This window comes from Diabrotica virgifera, chromosome 5, assembly GCF_917563875.1.
Source record: "Diabrotica virgifera virgifera chromosome 5, PGI_DIABVI_V3a".
Classification (NCBI taxonomy): Eukaryota; Metazoa; Arthropoda; class Insecta; order Coleoptera; family Chrysomelidae; genus Diabrotica; species Diabrotica virgifera.
This window is the reverse complement of record NC_065447.1, coordinates 123,011,459-123,032,846: the sequence shown is the minus strand read 5'-3', so window position 1 is coordinate 123,032,846 and position 21,388 is coordinate 123,011,459. Positions and strand designations below refer to the sequence as shown.

The 21,388-nt window shown below is 33.1% G+C and overlaps 1 protein-coding gene across 3 annotated transcripts in view; it reads right to left on the bottom strand.

Annotated features, from left to right (window-relative positions):
• Window positions 1–21,388, bottom strand: part of LOC126884366 (histone-lysine N-methyltransferase SMYD3) — a 435,662-nt gene that overhangs the window by 331,444 nt on the left and 82,830 nt on the right. For 2 of the 3 annotated variants that reach the window (XM_050650296.1, XM_050650297.1), the window contains 2 exons: window positions 18,280–18,407; window positions 13,127–13,303 (listed from right to left, as the gene is read on the bottom strand). In XM_050650296.1, the coding sequence (XP_050506253.1) occupies window positions 13,127–13,303; window positions 18,280–18,407 (305 nt within the window). The remainder of the gene's footprint in view (window positions 1–13,126; window positions 13,304–18,279; window positions 18,408–21,388) is intronic. The other variant, XM_050650298.1, reaches the window with a different exon arrangement.

Sequence of the window (21,388 nt, the reverse complement as noted above, 5' to 3'; positions counted from 1 at the left end):
GTCCCATTCGAAAATCTCTATTCGTTTAAGAGATATAGCGTGGGTAACTTAGTCTGGGACACCCTGTATATATTAGGGGATTTTTCCACATCCTCTATTTCATTTGTTTGATTTATATATATATATATATATATATATATATATATATATATATATATATATATATATATATATATTTACATCCTACTATTCCTATGGACTCAAACCATACCGCAACCTTACAGCCTCTCCTATTTAGAGGTGTATATTATAGTTTAGATATCGAATATATTGAATCTAGTGACAAAACATTCTCAATGCACAAATTTTCATTTTGATAAGATTAAATTCAATATATACTGTTCCGTTCGGTTCTTTTATCATTAGCACCTCGTTAGGACGTTCTATTTTTACAGCCTCATTAGTATAATTTTTATCAAGATTCTGGTATTACGGCCTCGTATACACCACCTTACAGACTCATACAATGTTGTCAATTCTCTCACTGCCTATTTAGATATATTGGGGTTTCCCCTTTCAATTTGGTGTTTAAGCGAACGAAGTTTATTTTGCATTTCTCGAGTGTTAAGTAATGAATATTTTAAAACAGTATATTATTTCAGTAGTCTATATTTTAAACAAACACTTATAAATGACAAAGTATTTTTATGATTTCTAAAAAGTTAAACATGATATTTTATTCAAAGGAATGGTGAATTTAAGTTAGCGCAATACTTTTTTAACAATATTTGTTCTTCTATCGTTTAGTTTCCGTCGGATAGTAATCTAGAATTCCTAATTAATAATATATTATAGTGAGGACATTTCCTGAAGTTTGATTATAATTCTTCTTCTTTAAGTGTAATATTATCATCCCATCTCTTTAATGGTGAATCTGTCCTTTTTTTAAATGGAGACTTATCTCGTACTACGTACTATGCTGTCCTCTTCTATTTTGCTGATGAGGCTGTTTGTTCCATTCTCTTTTTCGTTTGTTGAACTCATTTTTTAATGTTGTTTATTCTGCATAGGTTTAATAGTGTTTTGCGGTTATGCTTCTTACTATTCTCATATCATTCTTCTCCAAATATCTTCTTATCGTACTTATGTCAAGCCTTGTTTTTGCTTTATACCTATGTCATGGTAGTTCGGATTTAGATTTGTATAATTACGTTTTTGCTTCGATTTTCAAGCATGTTTCTCTATATCGTGTATTTAAGACACCCTGAGATTCTGCTTGCCTTTAGCATTTTTTGTTCCCTTACTTTCTCTGCAGCGTTATTATCGCTCGATAAGGTTATTTCCTAATATCAACTAGTAACTAGTCGTCTTTAAGGGGAGCGGAGCAAAATGCAAAATTTTGACACATACAAATTTTCAATGTGTTTTAAATGTATTCATTTTTTTTGAATCCTGAGAAAACTAATTAATATTTTTGGAAAATTTAAACGCAGAATGAAATATTACATTATTACCGAGGGCCGAAAGTCACTGAAAATTTCTATAATGTTTATTTTAATAAGTTACAAAGTTACAGGGATGAAAATAAAAGAGAAAATTTAGTATGATTTTTAATTGCAAATATTTCATTCAAAAGAAACTTTTTATTTATTGTAAGGGACTTTCTACCCTTGTTAATAGAGCAGTCTTTCATTCTGCGTTTAAATTTTTCAAAAATCCTTATTAGTTTTCTCCGGATTCGAAAAAAATTAATCCGGATAATTAATAATTAAATATTAATCTCCGGATTAATAAAAAAAACATGCGTTAAAATTTTGCATTTTGGTCCGTTCCCCTTAATCGAACGAAGCTATTTCTCGCATGTGATGTTCCGTCTCCGACTTTTCGGTAGATCTACCGAATTGCCCCTTGTATTACCGATTTGAACAAAAAATATCATAATAGGTACACTATATTTTACTTTAAAATAAATTCAATCCATTCTTTCACAGATTTTGCTCAGGATTACAACCGCTTAGATTGACATGAAATCTGAAATGCGCATAGGAAACATGTCGAAAAAAAAAACTACAGTATTTCTCATGATCATCTTTCAGTGCGTCACAGTTTTTCGATTTCTTTCTAACGCATTAAATTGTATGTGACAGAAAAAAGGGCACGTCGGTGATTACATTTCGTCGGTGACATTTTTATAACATTTATTCTAGTTATTCTAGTTGTCGATAGATGGCGCCATAATAAAAAAATATTTTTTTTTAATTAGATAATATTACAAATATAATCTGTATAATTTATAAGACTATACAAATCAAAGAAAATACCATTTTATAAATGCAAGAAACACTTTTGATTTGTTTTTATTCCAAATTGAAAATAAAATGTGACAACTGTCAGATTTAACTAAAATGTCATGTTAGAATAAATGTCATAAATGTGTATTATCACGGTCTTACCCTTTTTCCTATCATTTGTTACGCACTGAAACATGATCATGAGAAATACTGTATATTTATATTGCCGATATGCGTTTGTACGCCAGGGAGGAATATCATCCATTCTTGAGGGTGAAAATATTTAATCTTTAAATAACTGCGGCAATCGATGGAGAATTCAATTCATAGCAAAAACTGTTATACACACTTCTCTCGGTTAGTTAATATTTTTTGTGATTTGGGTGATTTTTCAAAAATAACTCGCAAACAGTACATTTTAAGCAAAAAGCCATAAAATGCAAGTCAAAAAGAAACCATTCAAAAATATGAATATGAATATGAATTTTTTTAAAATTTTTATAGCGGCGATAGAAGCCGAGTTACAACCTGATTAGGTGAGGGTTTATTTAAATTACCCTTTGATCGAAACTTTATTATCAAATAACGTAAATAATACGAGGTTTTTCCAGAAATGCTCACAACATTTTTAAAAGTATTTGATAAGATCTTTAAAACAAGCTAAGCTATACGTTATTCGGATGGAAAACACCAGAGTTATTAACAAAAAAACACGATTATGTCATTAAAAAAATAAAAAAAAGGAGGAATTAAATTATCGGTTTCTCCACAAAAATGAAAATTATTCCTATTCCACATATAATTAGGTTTATTTATGTATCAACAACGTGTCTTAAAATTGTATCCAGTTTAAAATGTCTAGATTTGAAATAAACTGAATTTGTGAGTATTTTGCTGCTCCGAAATAGTTGAAATTGGAGATATTTATACGCTCCGAAAAAATTGACAGGAAAAGGTAAACGGTTCTTCTACTATAACTTCTTAAATTTTAAAAAAATTTCATTGATCGAAAAATTTAATTTATTATACTTAATTAGGAGTAAGTACTATAAGATCTGGAAAGTTGAACTTTTTTGAAGCCTTTAGTATTTATGAACGGAACTTTTTACACTATGTTCAAAGTTAAAATGTCAAAATATCAATTAGATTGTATCGTAGAGAAATAAATAAAGATGTGTAATAGGGGCCTTATTCTCCCCCATGTCTAACAGCTTCCTGTTTTCAGAATAGACGAGATCCATTTTTTTTCGAAGTCAAAATTGAAATATCCAAATAAACTTCGTCAAAAGACTTCGATCCGGAAACTTGTGTGAGGAAAGGAATTCTACTATGAATTCGTCTTCCACATAGAAAATAAGGTTTGTTATATTTCGAAAGTTTCTTCCGATGTGGCCAAAGTTTCTGGTGATATCCCATCTCTAGAAAACAAGGTTTCTATTAACATCTCTGAGGTCACCTCTGACTTCGACATTAAAATATCGTCATTATTATAAAGTTCCTGTAGATATTTTGTCTTTCAAAAAAAGATGAAATAGGTAGAAAAGTTAATAGAGGAAACAGGGACAATAGACAAAGGAATTTAACCCATTTCAGCGAGACAAAAGACGATAAAGTGAAATGTAAATTGGAGTCACGGTCGACATTTGACGGGAGCGGAGGTCCTGTTCGTATTAAGTTCCAAGTTCCAATTTCGGACCGAAAGTCGTCATGAAACAATTACATGAATTAGTTTAAATCAGCTACAATAGCGAATTTGATGGTCCGAATAAAAAAGGCTGAAAACCTATATCTATTGCACTTCGAGGAGATGCCTTGGATGTGCTTCATACCATAGCCGTAGATTAGAGAGATGATTTCGAACAGCTTAAGAACAGACTAAACAGGCAATAGGATCACGCACACTTGGAGTATGTCGAAGTTTAAAAATCGAAGAAGAGGATGAGGATTTTCAATAATATAAGGTAAATATTGCCAGGTTAGTACAATATACGTATCCAACAGCTCCCAAAGACATGATGGGAAAGTTGGAAGCTCAAACATTTATTAAAGGTCTTCGGGATCATGGAATGCAGTGAATACTGCGAATAGCTCGTCACAAGAATAGCTTCTTTGAAATGTCGTGAATATAGTATATATTATGTATATTATGTAATAGTGAAATACATTCTTGGTGGATACCGGAGCTACCAGGGCCATTATACGACCGACAGTTATAAATAGTGGTAAGAAACTTTTACCAACGAAGTTGCGACTGCGGATTGCCACAGGTAAAATTCCAACACCCACGGAGAAATGCAGATATAATTAAGAATTGGGAAAAAAAAGGTCGTCCATACTGTCAGAGTTGCTGACATCGAAGAGGATGTTATATTAGAAATGGACTTAATGAATTTGCTTGGATGCCTAATGGATTGCTAATGGATCCAGTTATGCCTGAGAGGAGTGAAACGATTTTAATGGCGCCCCTGCAGGTAATTGTGGAAGAAGGAACACCTGTTATAATGAAGCCTTGGTACCACGATGAGGACGTTGACCGAGGAATCATAATTGGAAAGGACTTGGTGACTTCTACTAAAGAAATTTCTATAAGACTTATTAAGGTCAATGACTACCCAGTGATCATCAAAAAAGATACGAAGGTAGGAATCTGTGTAGATGTGACGCCCACAACGAGAGGTTCGACCAAATGGTTGCAGTTGCTGGTCAGTCTATAAATTAGGTGGAGAAAAGGAGATTAAGGGAATTTCTTTGGCGATATCATGGCATATTTGTACCAGAAGGAGGAAAGGCAGGAAGAACTACCCCTGTTAAACATAAAAGTGATACTTGTAACGCTAAACCAATTCGTCAAACAGTTCAGAACTGTTTTACGTCAAACAGAGGAAACTGAAAATATTGTTCAGGCAATGAAGAAAGTCGGAGTGATAGAACTTTCTACCAGGCCAGGGATTTCTCCGTTAGTTATGGTCAAGAAGAAAGACGGAACTACGAGGTTCTGTGTGGATTACCGTTTGTTAAACAATATTACCAAAAAGGATAGTTACAGTTTGTCAAATATACGGTCATACTTGGCCCATTGATATTAGGCTAAACCTAAGAAGCGCATTCAACAGAAACATAATTCACTGAATGCGCTTCCACTTACTTTTCTACGCGAGTGGACAAAATCGCCAAGTATCACCGTATGTTTGACAAGCTGTCCCTATAACACGAATCAATGATACGTTGGATATATTGGCTGGAAGAAAATTATTTTCTACGTTGGACTTGAAGTCTTGATATTGGTAGGTAGAAATGGACCCAGTGGATAAGGAAAAGATAGCCTTTACCACAAGATCCGGATTGTGGCAATTCAACGTTATGATATTTGGACTCTGTAATACTCCTGCGACATTTTGAGAGCTTTACGTAAAACCTATTGACAGGGTTATCTTGGAAAACGTGCCTGGTATTTTTTGATGACGCAATTGTCTTCGTGGAGACTCTTTTTAAGACCATTTGAAGAATTTAGAAGACGTTTTTAATCGACTGAAAGCTTCCCTATTGATGTTAAACCCCAAGAAGGGCCAGTTATTTCAAAGTAAAGTCAATTATCTAGGTCATAAAGTCAGTAAAGAAGTAGTGGCTGTGAATAAGGGAAAAATCGATTCCATTCAGGAATGACTAGAACCCACTGACAAACATCAAATGAGAAGTTTTATTTGACTATATACTTACTGTCTAAGGTTCATTAAGAAGTTTTCACGTATCATTGTCATTAACGCGACTTACATAAGAAGCAAGAGATTACAATTGGGATGGAGACTGCCAAATTTCCTTTCGAAACCTTAATGAAGTATTTAATCACAGCAGCATTAAAAGAGTATCCACTGCCAGGAGGAGAGTTTATCTTAGATACAGATTACAGATGCAAGTAACATATGAATCTGCAGAGTGCTATCTCAGATCAAAGGGACAGAAACGTATTCTTGGATATTTTAGTAAAGTGCTTTCAAAACCTCAGCGAGAGTATTGTGTCACGAAAAATGAATTTCTAGAAGTAGCGAAATCAGTAGAATACTTCTATCAGTACCTTAAGGAAGGAAGTTTCTAATCCGAACGACCATGCCCCAACAACTTAGGTTAAGGCAGTTTAAGATCCCAGAAGGTCACATGGATTGAACGACTCAAAGATACAATTTCAAAATTGAGCATCGGGCAGGAATTAGTCACAGGAACGCCGATTCTCTTTCTAGAAGTTAGTACCCAGCAGAGTCCGTACCCATTGTAACAAAACATAATCAAAGAAAGGAGTACTGCTAAAAACAACGGTGGTCGACGACGAGTGGACGCCTACTAAGATCAGGGGCGAACAAGGGAAAGATCCAATTTTACAGAAAATTCTTAAATTGAAAGAAGAAAATCGTCAACCATCTTGTCAAGAAATATCAAGCCTAAGTAGTTAAGAGGCGTTGGGCCCTGTGGAACTCCTTTATAATGAAAAACAGCTTGCTTAAACGAGTACTGGAAAATGATGATGGTATAGCGAAGAGAACACAATTGATGATTACAAAGAGCAGAGAAGAGCCGAAGTATTTCGTTAGTTACATGTTACATGACAGTCCATCATGAAGACATTTCTATGTACATAAAACCCTTTAGAGAATGCGGGAACAGTTTAATTAGATGAATAGTTTCGACGATGTAAAGAAATGGTGTAAGGAATGTACTAACTTGCCACGAGTACTGGAACTTATCGAAAAGGAGGGCTCCTACGAGGCAATACAATGTTAGATGTCCGTTTGAGAGAAAGCAAAAGAAAGCGAAAATGGATGCAAGTAGATATTATATTGATCGTATTGAATTACTTCACTAAAGAACATACAAACTACAGGCTATTACTCGTAAATCGGATGGAATGGTAGAGCGAATAAATAGGGCAGTTGACAAGCATTTGATAAATATGTTGTCCAATCAGCAGCGAAACTGATATCCGTAACTTCCGTTCTTCGCAATGCCTTACATATGTGAGTACCTTGTGATTTAGAGTTTGGATGTCGATGGATAAGACGTAGCTGGTGAAGATTATGTAAATGGATTACGAAGAAGAATGGAGATCCGTAAACCGAACATCCCTTATGTTTTATGAAGGACCACAAAGTCTGACTCGATAATTCGAATAAGCGAATGGGTTGTTCTCCCAAGGTCTGACAAGGTCCGTCCTTAAGTATGGAGTAGATTAACGACGTTATCTACCAAATAAGCAAAATTCCGATGGGAAGGCGGATGATAGTATCTACACAACAACCGGCTGGCGTCAATTCAAAGAGACCACGTCAAAGGTGAAGAAGTGGAAATAAACCAAGTCCAAGAAGTACGTAACCTCATGTTTGATGAATTCATAAATGCCTATGGAGGTAACAATAGAGCAAAACATGATGTTGTCACTGAAGAAAACCAAGATCTGCCACTTATAGATGACTACTCACTGGCCCATACAATCCTGACCGCTATTTTAGATGCACAAGGGTTGGAATCCGACTTTCAAAGGAAGTTTGGCTGAGTTGCAGAACTTCAATGCCAACTGACAACTTCGGGAAAAGCTGTGAAACTCCAAGATGCATGACGTTACATTTCCCAGCTGGTAATAAAAGACACTGCCCATGACCAACCTACCTACCTACCTAGTATAAAAAGCCTTACTTCCATTGAGAGCCTAAATCTAGTGATTATTATACATTTAACTTAGAAAATTATATATTCCTTGACGGGTAATTGCATATTAAAACGGACTTATACTTATAGATGTATAGTTGGTTGGCGATTACAATACTCTAAATAGTCTAAATAGATAACCAATCAATGATGCGAATAAAGATAATTTGACACAAAAGTAATCTATCGTCACAGTATTTTCACAATATCATATGGTAAAATGGTAATTATAATTTCTAGGTTAGTATTTTTCAGCAATCTTGATATTTTTCAATATCTTGCACTGGACAATTTTCTTTGTGATACGGTGACAGGAAAATACAGCGTGTTTTATATGTTTGTTCATTGGTATTTTTTCATTTTTCCGACTGTATATTCATTGAAAATGAATTCTGGTTTGGAGCCCAAAACGTCAAAAATAATATGCAAATATGTAATATTATTATTGTGGCTTGTTCCCAGTATTCTCCCCAAAAATATATAGTCATATCTTAAGTTGGAAAGTACGTAGGTCGGTTATTATTATTATATGCAACAGCTAATAAGTAATTCATAGAAAGTATTAATATTTTTTTGGTCGATAACATTTTCAATTTTTGAAAAATTGAAAAAAATATATATGTTTAAATCATATGGTGAAATGAGTATCTATCGTCTTTATGACTGGTCACGATCTATAAATATAGTGAATGTTCATAAAAATATGAGTATTTCAGAAATGACAAGAAAAAAAAACACACAGAAGCCAGAGAGAAATTTTATGAAGATTTCCAAGAGGTGGTAAATGCAATACCAAAAACATCCGCAGTTATTGTTATGGTAGACATAAATAATATAAGAATGGCAATGATCTGATACTAGGCATAAAGCAAAAATTAATGAAAGTATACAAAAGAAAATGAACTCTTTTGAACTTCTGCTTACAAAATGAATAGGTACAGAATTAATGTTGTACATTTCTATGCTTTATGATGCAAGATTAAAACAAAAATGTATATCTACTTTTATCAACACAACTGGCACAATTCAATAATAAACTAAGTACCTACATTCTTACAAATAGAAATGAACATTACAAACAAGTATTAAATGTACGGAGCCATTAATAGGTCTGGATCCCGCGTATGAAAACAAAGCTGATTAATAGCAAGCTGAAAATTTGTTAATAGCTTAAGGGTGTGTAGTCGGACAAACTTTGATATATTGGAACACTGGAATAGGGGAAGTTTTAATTGTGGAACAAGTTAAAAATTTGGAGCGGTCAGACCACGAAAACGTCACTTGTATTTTGTCCGACAGAACTTCCAATTGATTTGTTACCCTTTCATTAAACTCTCATGTAAAAATCAGGCTGGTATTTATCACCAAATGGGCATTATAATGAGTGGAACACGTAGAAAATGTCAAATGACAGGAATTATGACAGGTGATAAATAGCGGTCTGATTTTTGCATGAGAATTTAATGAAAGGGTAACAAATCAATTAGAAGTTTTGTCGGACAAAATACATGTGACGTTTTCTGGTCTGACCGTTCCAAATTTTTAACCTGTTCCACAATTAAAACTTCACCTGTTCCAGTGTTCCCATATATCAAAGTTTGTCCGACTAGACACCCTTAAGCTATTAACAAATTTTCAGCTTGCTATTAATCAACTTTTTTTTTCATACGCGGGATCCAGACCTATAATATTTTATTTTTATTTATAAACAGTTACATTTATATTCTGAATTATAAAATTATATAGCTTATTCGTTCTTAAATAAAAAGATGTGTTTATTATGCAATTTCAAAATCAAAACGTGTGGAAGAAATGTCTGTGAAACAAAATATCTTCCTTTATTAGGTACTATTAATAACATACCTACTGCGTACCATTACATTTTTCAACACATAAAAATTAACGATAACAGCACCAGCAATTTGCGTCAGATCGGATGATACAATATCCAGGCAACAGTGTTGCCAGCTGAGCGGAGTCTATAGTGTCGTTTCTTAGTTTTACATATGAACGATATACACCTTCAATATACTCATAAAAGCGCCATCCAACGGCAAATGGCTGAATTACAAGCGACCTTACGGACTCATTTTGTTTTAAGATTTGCAGCTATCCTACGATACCCACAATATTTGTAACATATTTGTTTAGTAGGTAAAGGTCTCTAGTTTCTCATTCAACAAAATTTTGGTAGAAAATGACCATCCGTTTAAAGAAATACATGAAAAACATTACGGCCTCCGTATATTGAGTCCGTAAATCGCTTGAGTCCGTTGTGTATGGTCAAATCCCTAATGCAGAGTCCGTAATATTAGTAGGATATATATATATATATATATATATATATATATATATGATTATTAATATGTAGTGACTGTTAATAATACAAAATGAATAATTTTGGGGAATGCAGTCAATGTGTTTTGGGCTGATTAAAAAAGAAACACTTTGAACTTTTGTCGAGCTTTCGGACAATTTATTTCCTTTATCAAGACAATCTAAAAATACAAATGTTTAAATTTAGATGAAAACTAGAAAAATAACAACTTACTGCTCGTGGTTTACAAAATAACTAACATACTTATTAAAAACATAAAAATTCTTTCTAAAAAATATAAATTGTAAACGTAAATTAATTTTGAAATATGTCAAAAGGACATTAATCAAATGTAGTTAGACTACTTTAATAACTCGATAGATTGGGAAAAAAGTTAGCTAACAGTGTATAAAATAATGATATAAAGATATAAGCAAATTTGAAGTTATAATTATTAGTAAAAAAAAAAAAAAAAAACTGATAGTAATGTAAAACAAGTTGATTTAGAATGTTATAAATATTTTTCTTTTGATACTATTTAGTGAAATTTTAAAAATTAATAAGATCAAATTGTTTATAAAATGCATAAATTAGTAATATCAGATCTCAAAATTAAAGTCAAAGTTAGTAAATTACAGTCAAAGTTAGTTAGTCAAAGCCAAAATGTTATTATAAATAATGCTTAGATTATTGATATCAGATCTCTTATTAATACAATTTGATTTTTTTATCCAAACCATTTCTTTAAATTCTCTTTTACGTAAATTTACTTCTCTTTCCAAAATTGTTGCTTCTTGAAAAATGAAAACATGATCCTCATTAATAACATGCTCTGCCAATGCACAAGAAGGGATATTTCTCTTGATATCACTTTTATGAGACGTTAGTCTAAGAGATAGGTTACGTGAAGTTTGTCCGATGTAACATTTACCACAAGTACTACAAGGTATGGAGTAAATAACATTAGAACTCTCCATAATTTTTAGCGGAGTCTTAGTTCTGGTATAAAGACTGTTCAAAGTTTTGACATTTTTAGTAGCAATTTTAATGTTTTTGTTTTGTTTAAATAACTTAATTAATTTTGGTGTTAAAGATGGTAGATATGGTAAAGAAAAATAAGATAAGGTAGGTATACTTTCTATCTCTGTTCCTTGTTCATTGATATCTGCCTGCAGTGTTCTATTATAATTAGTGCTAAAAATTAATTTATTTAATAAACCCCTAGGATATCCATTTTCTAGTAAAATTTCTCTTAATTTTGTGAGGTCACTATTAATAAAATCCCTATGTGATAGTTTACATATTCTGTTTTTTAGACCTAAGATCAAGTTAATTTTCATTTTATAAGGATGATGTGAAAGGTAATGAATGTAGCGATTACTACAAAGAGGTTTTCTGTACCATTGAGCTCTGAGGATATTATTAGAATCTCTGTTAATCAGCAAATCTAAGAAAGGTAAGCAATTGTTTACCTCTCTTTCGTAAGTAAATTGGATATTTTCATTCCAATTATTAAAAATAGACAATGTATACTCAATTTTTTCCGATGGTAAAGCCAAAATTAAATCATCTACAAACCTCTTTATAAAAGGGATTGGAAAATTAATTTTACTTCTTACATCACTAATTAGGTCATCCAAAACAAAATTACTAACTATCGGGGAAATTTTTGAACCCATCGGTGTCCCATGGACTTGTTTGTAAATAAAATCTTCAAAAATCAAAATATTTGAGTTAAATATGAATTCCAAAACACTTTTAATTAGATACTCCGAATTGATTAATATATAGAAACCTAAGACGCTTATAGAACTTCTCAGAAAGAAAGAGAAAAATATTAATTATATTTATTAAGTTAGTAGGATAAAGTTATTATATTCTATGTTAAAATATTTAATTATATATAATTCTATTATTAACAATAAAATAAATAATTAAAATTAAAAACAAATATAAATAAATAAATAGTAATAAATAAATAATTTAAATTTATTTATTATTAATAAAATTAATTCTTATATAATATAGAATAAAGAATTAATTATATAATTATAATTAATAAATTAATTCTTATATAATAAATAAATTAAAAGAGAATTTAAAGAAATGGTTTGGATAAAAAAATCAAATTGTATTAATAAGAGATCTGATATCAATAATCTAAGCATTATTTATAATAACATTTTGGCTTTGACTAACTAACTTTGACTGTAATTTACTAACTTTGACTTTAATTTTGAGATCTGATATTACTAATTTATGCATTTTATAAACAATTTGATCTTATTAATTTTTAAAATTTCACTAAATAGTATCAAAAGAAAAATATTTATAACATTCTAAATCAACTTGTTTTACATTACTATCAGTTTTTTTTTTTTTTACTAATAATTATAACTTCAAATTTGCTTATATCTTTATATCATTATTTTATACACTGTTAGCTAACTTCTTTCCCAATCTATCGAGTTATTAAAGTAGTCTAACTACATTTGATTAATGTCCTTTTGACATATTTCAAAATTAATTTACGTTTACAATTTATATTTTTTAGAAAGAATTTTTATGTTTTTAATAAGTATGTTAGTTATTTTGTAAACCACGAGCAGTAAGTTGTTATTTTTCTAGTTTTCATCTAAATTTAAACATTTGTATTTTTAGATTGTCTTGATAAAGGAAATAAATTGTCCGAAAGCTCGACAAAAGTTCAAAGTGTTTCTTTTTTAATCAGCCCAAAACACATTGACTGCATTCCCCAAAATTATTCATTTTATATATATATATATATATATATATATATATATATATATATATAAATTTGGTTATATATATATATATATATATATATATATATATATATATATATATATATATATATATCTACCTTGGACCAATCTAAATTAGGAAAACTCTTCAATGCCCTCATGATTAATGTGGTGCCTTCAAAGGTGACCACGGCGGTTGGGTGACAGGAATGATCTGCTACAGATGCTGCTAAATAGAGTCCCGTGCCCAAACTTTGCAGTTCTTGATTGCAGATACTGTAAGAGTTTATGCATATCTGAAAACAATATATTTAAGTGTGTGTATAATTTTGAAATATTTTAATGATTATGGGATGTATTTATAGAAATTACTAACTTACTTATCAGTGGCTTTACACAGGATATTCAGTTTTCCGTTTATCACATACCAATCGCAATTTCTTCTTGTTCAGTGAGGTCTGTTTATTCCATTGCTCGTCTTTCTCAGATTCTCCCTTTTCGAGAGTAGCTGTTCCTTACTCTACTTCACCACCCATTTTTATCAATCGTATCTTATTCACCTAAACCTTTCTCTCTCAAGTCCTCTGCCACACAGTGCTTCAATCTTCTCCTCGATTTTCCTCTATCTCTCCTTCCATCAAAATCTAACACTCTATCCTTCGTCTCAAATAGTTTTCATTTTTACGTCTAAAGTGACCAAACCATTGCAGTCTTTGGTCTTGAATCTTTTTTGAGAATGTAGTCTGTAGGCTCTTTCCCTATCAAGTCTTTAGTTATCCTGTCCCTTCTATTCTAGTCTTACCCAGCATCCCTTTATCTTCTTTTCCCGAATCTTCTTTATAGGCCAAACTACCCCGGCGTACACCAACACAGGTCTCACCACACTGTCGTATATCTTATCTTTCAGCCCCACTCCAATTTTTCGATCACAGAGTACCTTGCTTATTCGCTTCCAGTTAAACCAACCAGCCTTTATCCTGTGGGAAATTTATCGATCTGGTGTCCTATTTTCCGTTATGGAGCCAAGCAATTCTATGTCCCCAACCATTCTTGTTCCTCCCAATCACATATACCCCGTTTTGGACATGCTAACCTTAAGTCCTCCCTCTTCAATAGCTCTTCTCCAACCCTCCAACTTCTCCTTCAAGATTTCTTTGCTCTCCTCGACTAATACGATAATATCATCAGCAGAGAGCATTGAACAAAGAGCCCCCTCCCTTAGCTTCTCTGTCAGTACATCTATAACAATATGAAATAGGTAGGGACTCATGGAAGAGCCATGATGCAAACCAGTCGTTAGTGGAAAACTTTCGGTCAATCCGACACAAGTCAATACTTTGGTGTACGCTCTCTCATATATATATATATATATATATATATATATATATATATATATATATATATATATATATATCCTTCACGAACCTTATGTACTTCTCAGGAACCTATTTCTCTTTCATACATTACCATAGCTCATGTCTTGGACTGTGTCGTATGCCTTCTCAAGATCTATAAATCTCAGATGTAAGCTTTCTTTTCTTCTCGCCGTATTTCTCTACAAACTGTCTTAAGCAAACAAGGCATCTGTTGTGCTCCTTCCTAGCATAAACCCAAATTGTTCTTCTAATATGGATGTCTCCCTCCTTCGCTCCACAGTTATCTCCAAAATTTTCATTGTGTGCGACATTTTTTTCGTGCGACGTCTGTTTTTCCCATTGCTGTTTTTATTTGTCCGTTCTACTGTAATCTGGGATGTCCTCTTTTACTCTTTCTATTTTGTCTGCATTTCCAAGTTCTCAGCGGTATTCTTTCTTGTCCATCCTTCTCATATGTCCTTCTTCTTCTTATTGCGCCGTCTCCTTTCGAAGGTTGGCGATTCAAATGGCAATTGTAGCTTTGGAAATTGCTACACGAAAAATTTCTGCGGATGAGCGGTCAAACCATCTTCTCAGGTCGTTCAGCCACGAGTTCTGGCGTCTTCCTACTAATCTTTTGCCCTGTACTTTACCTTCCAATATGCTTTGAAGCATATTGACCCCCTCAATACATGGCCCAAATATTGTATTTTACTTTCTTTTTCTCTGCATATGTCCATCAGTGGCGGATCAGAAATTTTTTTGGGGAGGATCATGGATCTTGAGGGTGATTTAATTACTTTTCTCTGATGCAAGGTCACTTAGTCTTACCTAGGATAAGTGGGTTTTCAATTATTTTTTGGATGGACCTAATTTTTTTTTGTTTGACGGCTCTCGGTTTTTCTTTTATGCGGTATTATTGAATTTATATTTATTTTCGTCTGGGAGAGGGGGTCATGACCCCCGGGACACCCCCCTTGGATACGCCATTGATGTCCATACCAGAATAATTTTCGTTTTTCTATTTCATCATGTAGTGTTTCCTTCACATTTATTATTTTGCTAATTCGCTCATTTCTCACTTTGCCAGTTAGTGTTAATCTGCAGCTTCTTCTTCAAAACACCATTCCCAATGAATTTATTCAGTTTTCCATTTTTTATTTGTCGCCCACTTCTCTGAGACATACAGTGAGCAGCTTTTTACTATTGTCTATGGATTTGGTGTTTAGTTTTGCTCGTAAAATCGTCGCTCCATATAATCGAGTATAATTCTCGAGCAATTGTCTTGCCTATATTTATTTTATTCATGATATCTGATTTACGTGATCTTGTATTTGTTAAAGTCAGCCCCAAGTATTTATATTCATTTTTTGTTTTATTCAGTTGTTAATTTATCTCCAAGAATTTTTTCTCAAAAAAAAAACAAACAAAATAACAAACCATACTCTAAAAGACAGAGTAAGAAGTGAGAAAATACGAGCGAGATGTGGTATGGAAGAAATAAACATGTGCACCAAAAGAAGAATAATAGAATGGAATCAACACAGAGAAAGAATGACAGAAAATAGAATAGTACGAATAGCAAAAGACAAATCGCCAAATGGAAGAAGATCATTGGGACGACCGAGGAGAAGATGGTCAGACAATGTCAATTGAGGCTAAAAATCGAAGTAAAATAGGCATTGAACCTATTAATAAAGTAGGAAGAAGAAGAAGAAAAAAATCTTGGAGTGGAGACCGAGAGCGGATAGACGAACCTCGGGAAGGCCACCCACAAGATGGACTGACGACATAAAGAGGATTTGTACCAACTGGATGACAACAGCGCAAGATAGATCTGAATGGAAGCTTTTAGAGGAGGCCTATGTTCAGCAGTGAACGACTATGGGCTGATGATGATGAATTTACCTCCAGATCTTCTGCGGGTTTTCCAATGACCATGTATTGCGTTTTATCATAATTAATTTCTAACCCCCAATATTGTTCTTACATGTGTTTTATGTACGAGGATGTGGAGGAGGAGGAGGAGACAAGGACAATGTCGTCTTTGTCTTTTGCTAAAATTATTTGATCATCGGCAAACAAAAAGCTATGTATAGTTGTCTTCAAATTTTACTGCCATCTGTCCACATTTCTTGTTACAGTTTTTTAGTGTTTCATCTATCTATACCAAGTTGAAATAAGTTTCGTGCAGGCAGCATCCTTGTCGAAGTCCTTTAGCGACTTTAAACGGTTCTGAGTAGTTTTGTACGACTTTTATTCTACATTAATTTTTTTCATAAAGTGTTTTTACGGTATATATGCTGGTATTATCTAGTTCGTGATTTTCCATCGGTGGCCACAGGTTGTTGACTGGGATACTATCATACGGACCAGGTCCATAAGAACCTGGTCTTCTACGTTTGTGGGGCCCAGGCTGCACCGGGCCCATGTCTGTCAGAATCAGCAAGGGCTGCAAATCTGAGCTTCTCCTGCTGCTCCGAACGTGTAATCGTGCAGCAACCTTCTGGCCTCACAGAAAGCCACACGTCTCTCAAAGTCTCCTCACCTGGCTCGGTTGCAAAAAGGCCGATTCGAGGATCTGCCACCTTTGATAGGCCAATGCCCGGCACTTCCAGACGACATGTGAGGAGGTTTCCTCCTCCTCATCACATAGACGGCACCGTGGGTATCCGCCAATCCAAGCAGATGAGAATTTCCTGCCTAAGTAAGCCCTATCTATTATCTCTTGAGACCTATCTATTAACCTCCAGAGCCGCTGTGGGAGCGGTCCTCGTGGCTCCTAAGATGCCAACAGCGGCAGGTGAGCCAACCGGACCTTGACTGAATACAGTCTAGCAACACGATGGCCGCATACGTCAGTACAGGCTGTATCATGTATATCAGTATATTCAATGTAAAATTTTCGGCTGCAGCGTTCCTTTTCAATTTCACTGACTTGGTAATCAATAGTGCTTTACCATAGAGGCTAAGCTCTCTAGTAGATCCAATTTCACTCCTCCGAGTAAACGGAACCACAGCAGTCTTCTCAGGATTGACCCCGAGTGACTGTTCCCGGTATCATTCTTCAATGAGCCCGAGGACCACCTGAGCGACCTCGTGCACTGTTCCCGGGAAGAGCCCCTCAATCAGTAAAACTTCGTCATCGGCGTAGGCTTGTACATAAATACCTTGTTTCGACAGTCGCTGAAGAAGGCCGTCGACCACCAGGCACCACAGCAGGCGGGACAGAACTTCTCCCTACGACAACCACAAGATGCCGACACCTGAACACAACAACCGTTTCGGTACACAGCTATCTGGCTCTGAGAATGCAGCGCCCGAATCCACCTGACCAAGCTTCGACCAACCCCATGCTTTTCAGCAGCATCACACGTGGAATCAAAAGTAGCGCAAATAAAGACGCCCTCAATGTCCATATAGATACCCAGGCTGTATTGCTTTAGATCTAACACCCTGTAGACAAGGTGATGCAGGGCCATCTCATAAGAATTTTCGAGGTAGGCGAATTGACTTGAATGCAAATGGTTGCCCCTAAGAGCTCCATCACGTGTGAACCGTATCAATATAGTAACTCTATTATTAAGTTTACAAAAAAGTTACGAAAAAAGTTATTCTTCATAAAAAATCATGGTCTAAACCTAAGGTGCAACTATCATATATCAAATTTTATCAATTTTATACGAGGTATGTAAAAAATATGAATTTCGATCAAGAGTAAAGTCCTAGTCAGACAGGTAAAGACCCATACAGGGTTATGATGCAAAAAGAAGAAGAAGAAAAGTTTTTTGGTTTTTATTGTTTACTCTCATTCCAACGTCCTATATTGCTTTTTACTCTAATATTTTTCTAATCTAAACAAACCGATTCAAGATAGTTTGAATAAATAATAGCGAATATGTCTTGGCGTAACATACCCTTCCATACATTCCCATTAATTCCGCAGAATTTGGCAATGATTCTCCTCTAAAAAATTCGTACAGAACTGCATAGAGTGATGAAAAATGTTCCATTCTAGTACTGTCGTTCTTCAAATTAGGATAATCTGCAACACAGTGAAAGATAAAAATATAATATTGAAAAATGACATTAGACTCATTAGAGAGGTAAGTATGTATTTAATATTAAATATGGGTTTTCATAACTTAGATGCGATTGCAAAATTAAACATAATATGTTATATTATATCTGTAAATATTAATATAATATAACGCCTTGATCTTATATTTTTCACTTTTATTTGGAAGTGATTCATTTAATTACATTATTTACAGTTTTACTATTTATCTGTTTCTTTTTGGAAACACAGTCCCCGAGTCGATTTCGTTAGGACTTTATTTTTAAAACTTTACTGACCGCTCTGTTGAAGTTCAAAGTTTACTCAAACTTTTACACATAAACCATAAACCTTGAACTTCAAAATGGCGCTAGTTATGTTGTTTAATTTTTATAAACAAAGTACCTAGGAATTAAATAAAAAAAGTTGTTATCTTTGACCCTAATGGACCTAGGCAAACATTTTTTTCACAAAATTCGTGCAAAAATACCAGTTTTCCGAATATCAAAGGGGATTTAGCCTACAGTCAATATTAACAAAATTATTCAAATTGTTTATATGCCAAAAATTACTCTACTATAGTAAACTATTTTTGCAATGGTAAAAATGACTTTTATTGTTTTTTTTTAATATATTGAAAATATAAGTCTTCTCGTTTCATGTGTAGGTACGCAGAAACGCTGTATCGTTATTACTTTCTGAGCAATAACATTGCAAAAAACAGCTCTGTGGGATAAACAATTTTCATAAAATATAACCTATTTGACGAATCGTCTTGAAATTTTGTGTGCATTATATGAACTGATTGACTCAACTTTTCATGCAATATCAAAGTCCAAAGTTCATTTTCACAAAAGCATAGAATTTTTTATTTTCGAAATTTTAGTCTTATTTTGCAATTTACGAAACGGCAAATCATCTGACCAACTTTGAACCTTTGAGCCATTTTAAACCTTTGCTCATCTACTAAAAGATGAATATTCTAAATAAGATATTTAATTACCCTATTTTTTTTATAGTGATTTAAACGAAAAAACTGCCATTGTTGACGCATATTTGTTAAGAACTAAAATTCTCGTCCGAACTGTGACGGGCATTTTTGTATTTATAATGTATTAGGTATATATTACCCAAAAACCCCATTTGCAACCTGGGTGGTCAAGTGTCCCAACAAAAACCTTATTTCTCTGCACTAATATGGTTGCCAAAAAGGTTAAAATACAAAATCTAAACGACAAATTAACCGTATTTAAAATTCTGCTTAATTCTCAAGAAAAATAGTAAATAATATTAAAATGCCACAAGAAAACAGCTTTAGAGCAACTGGACTGATATGGAGATACATTAATAGTACGTTTACTCACGGTTTTTGTTCTAAATAAAAAAAATAAATTTTAAAAAACCGCCTGGATTGACATGAAATTTGACATAGACATAGCTTACTTGTCAAAGAAAAAGAGATATTTTTGCCGATGTATGCTTTTACCCTGGGGGTGAGTTTCGCCCCTGCTCGGGGGTGAAAAAATATACCTTTAAAATAAGTTCGGAAGTCGATACTTTTTGAATTATTTGCGAGTGACTATGTTCATTTTTCAACAAAAAAAAAACACCACGTTTTTAGACGGTTTTTCGCAAATAACTCAAAAAGTAAGTATTAAAAAAAAATTTCTTGGCAAAAATATAGACTATAAAAAATTTAAAAAAAGGTGTATGTGTTAGGTGTTTAGACCCAGTAGAAGCGGAGTTGTAGCTAATGAACAACAGGTTTATAGTCGTCTAATTCCAAATCGAATATTTGAACAAAAAATATCCAAAAATAAAGTACTTTTTGAGGAAAACTCATTACAACATTTTTAAAGTTGAAAAAGCCTTATTTTTGCTTTTTAAAAAAGTCTCTAGCATCAAAATTAAGCAAGTTACGTTCACAATAAAGTTTAAAAAAAATGAATAACCATTTTCAAAGTTTTTTTATTTTTTATTTTATTTATATTTTATTTTATTATTATTTGGTAAAAAAATCGGGAAAATCATCTCCTAATTAGCATTTCAAATGAAATTAATCGCTACCGCTTCACAAGTTGCTTTACTTATGTTGTATTTATAATATGATTTGTAGTTTCATCGGTTCAAAGTGTTTATTTTTTAAAAAAATTGGTTTTAAGGTACTATTATAGTACACTTTAAAAGACCAAAAATAATCATTTTTTTCAAGAATTTTTTTCTCAGACCTTTATTAAAAATGAACATAAAACTTTTTACATATTAATATCTAACTCTTAGAGAGTACAAAACAAGAGAGTTGGTCATCTTTTTTCATTTATGCACGTACACTAATATTGTAGAGGGCGCAAAAGTCGAGGCTTCGAAAAATGATGGCGGACAGTTAATCTCAAGATTGGGATATGTGAAACAAAAAAATCGTACTGCATTTGAAAAAGGAAGGTTTCTTACGTGACAATTTACCACAATTTGACCAAAAAATAAAAAATAACATTTTTTTAACCATGAAAAACTGAAGAAAAACGGGCGATTTTTTCATAAATTTTTTTCAAATTTTTGTAAAATCTTTTTTTTTGCGGAATTTTTCACTAACGTTGGTAACTTGTCACGTAAGAAACCTTCCTTTTTCAAATGCCGTACGATTTTTTTGTTTCAGAGATCCCAATCCTAAGATTAACTGTCCGCCATCGGAACTTTTTTTTTCGAGGCCTCGACTTTGTCGCCCTCTACAATATTAGTGTACGTGCATAAATGAAAAAATATATATTTTTTGAATTCTCTAAGAGTTAGATATAGAAATGTTGGGAACACTTAAACGTAACTTTTAAAAAAGGTTTTATTTGAGAAATCACAACTTTTACAACTTATGGAACTATTGTTATACAATTAAATACGAATTAAAAAGAACGCTGAAAAATGTGTGTTGCATCTATTTATTGGTTCGGTTATGCTGCGTCGGCTTCCGGGTC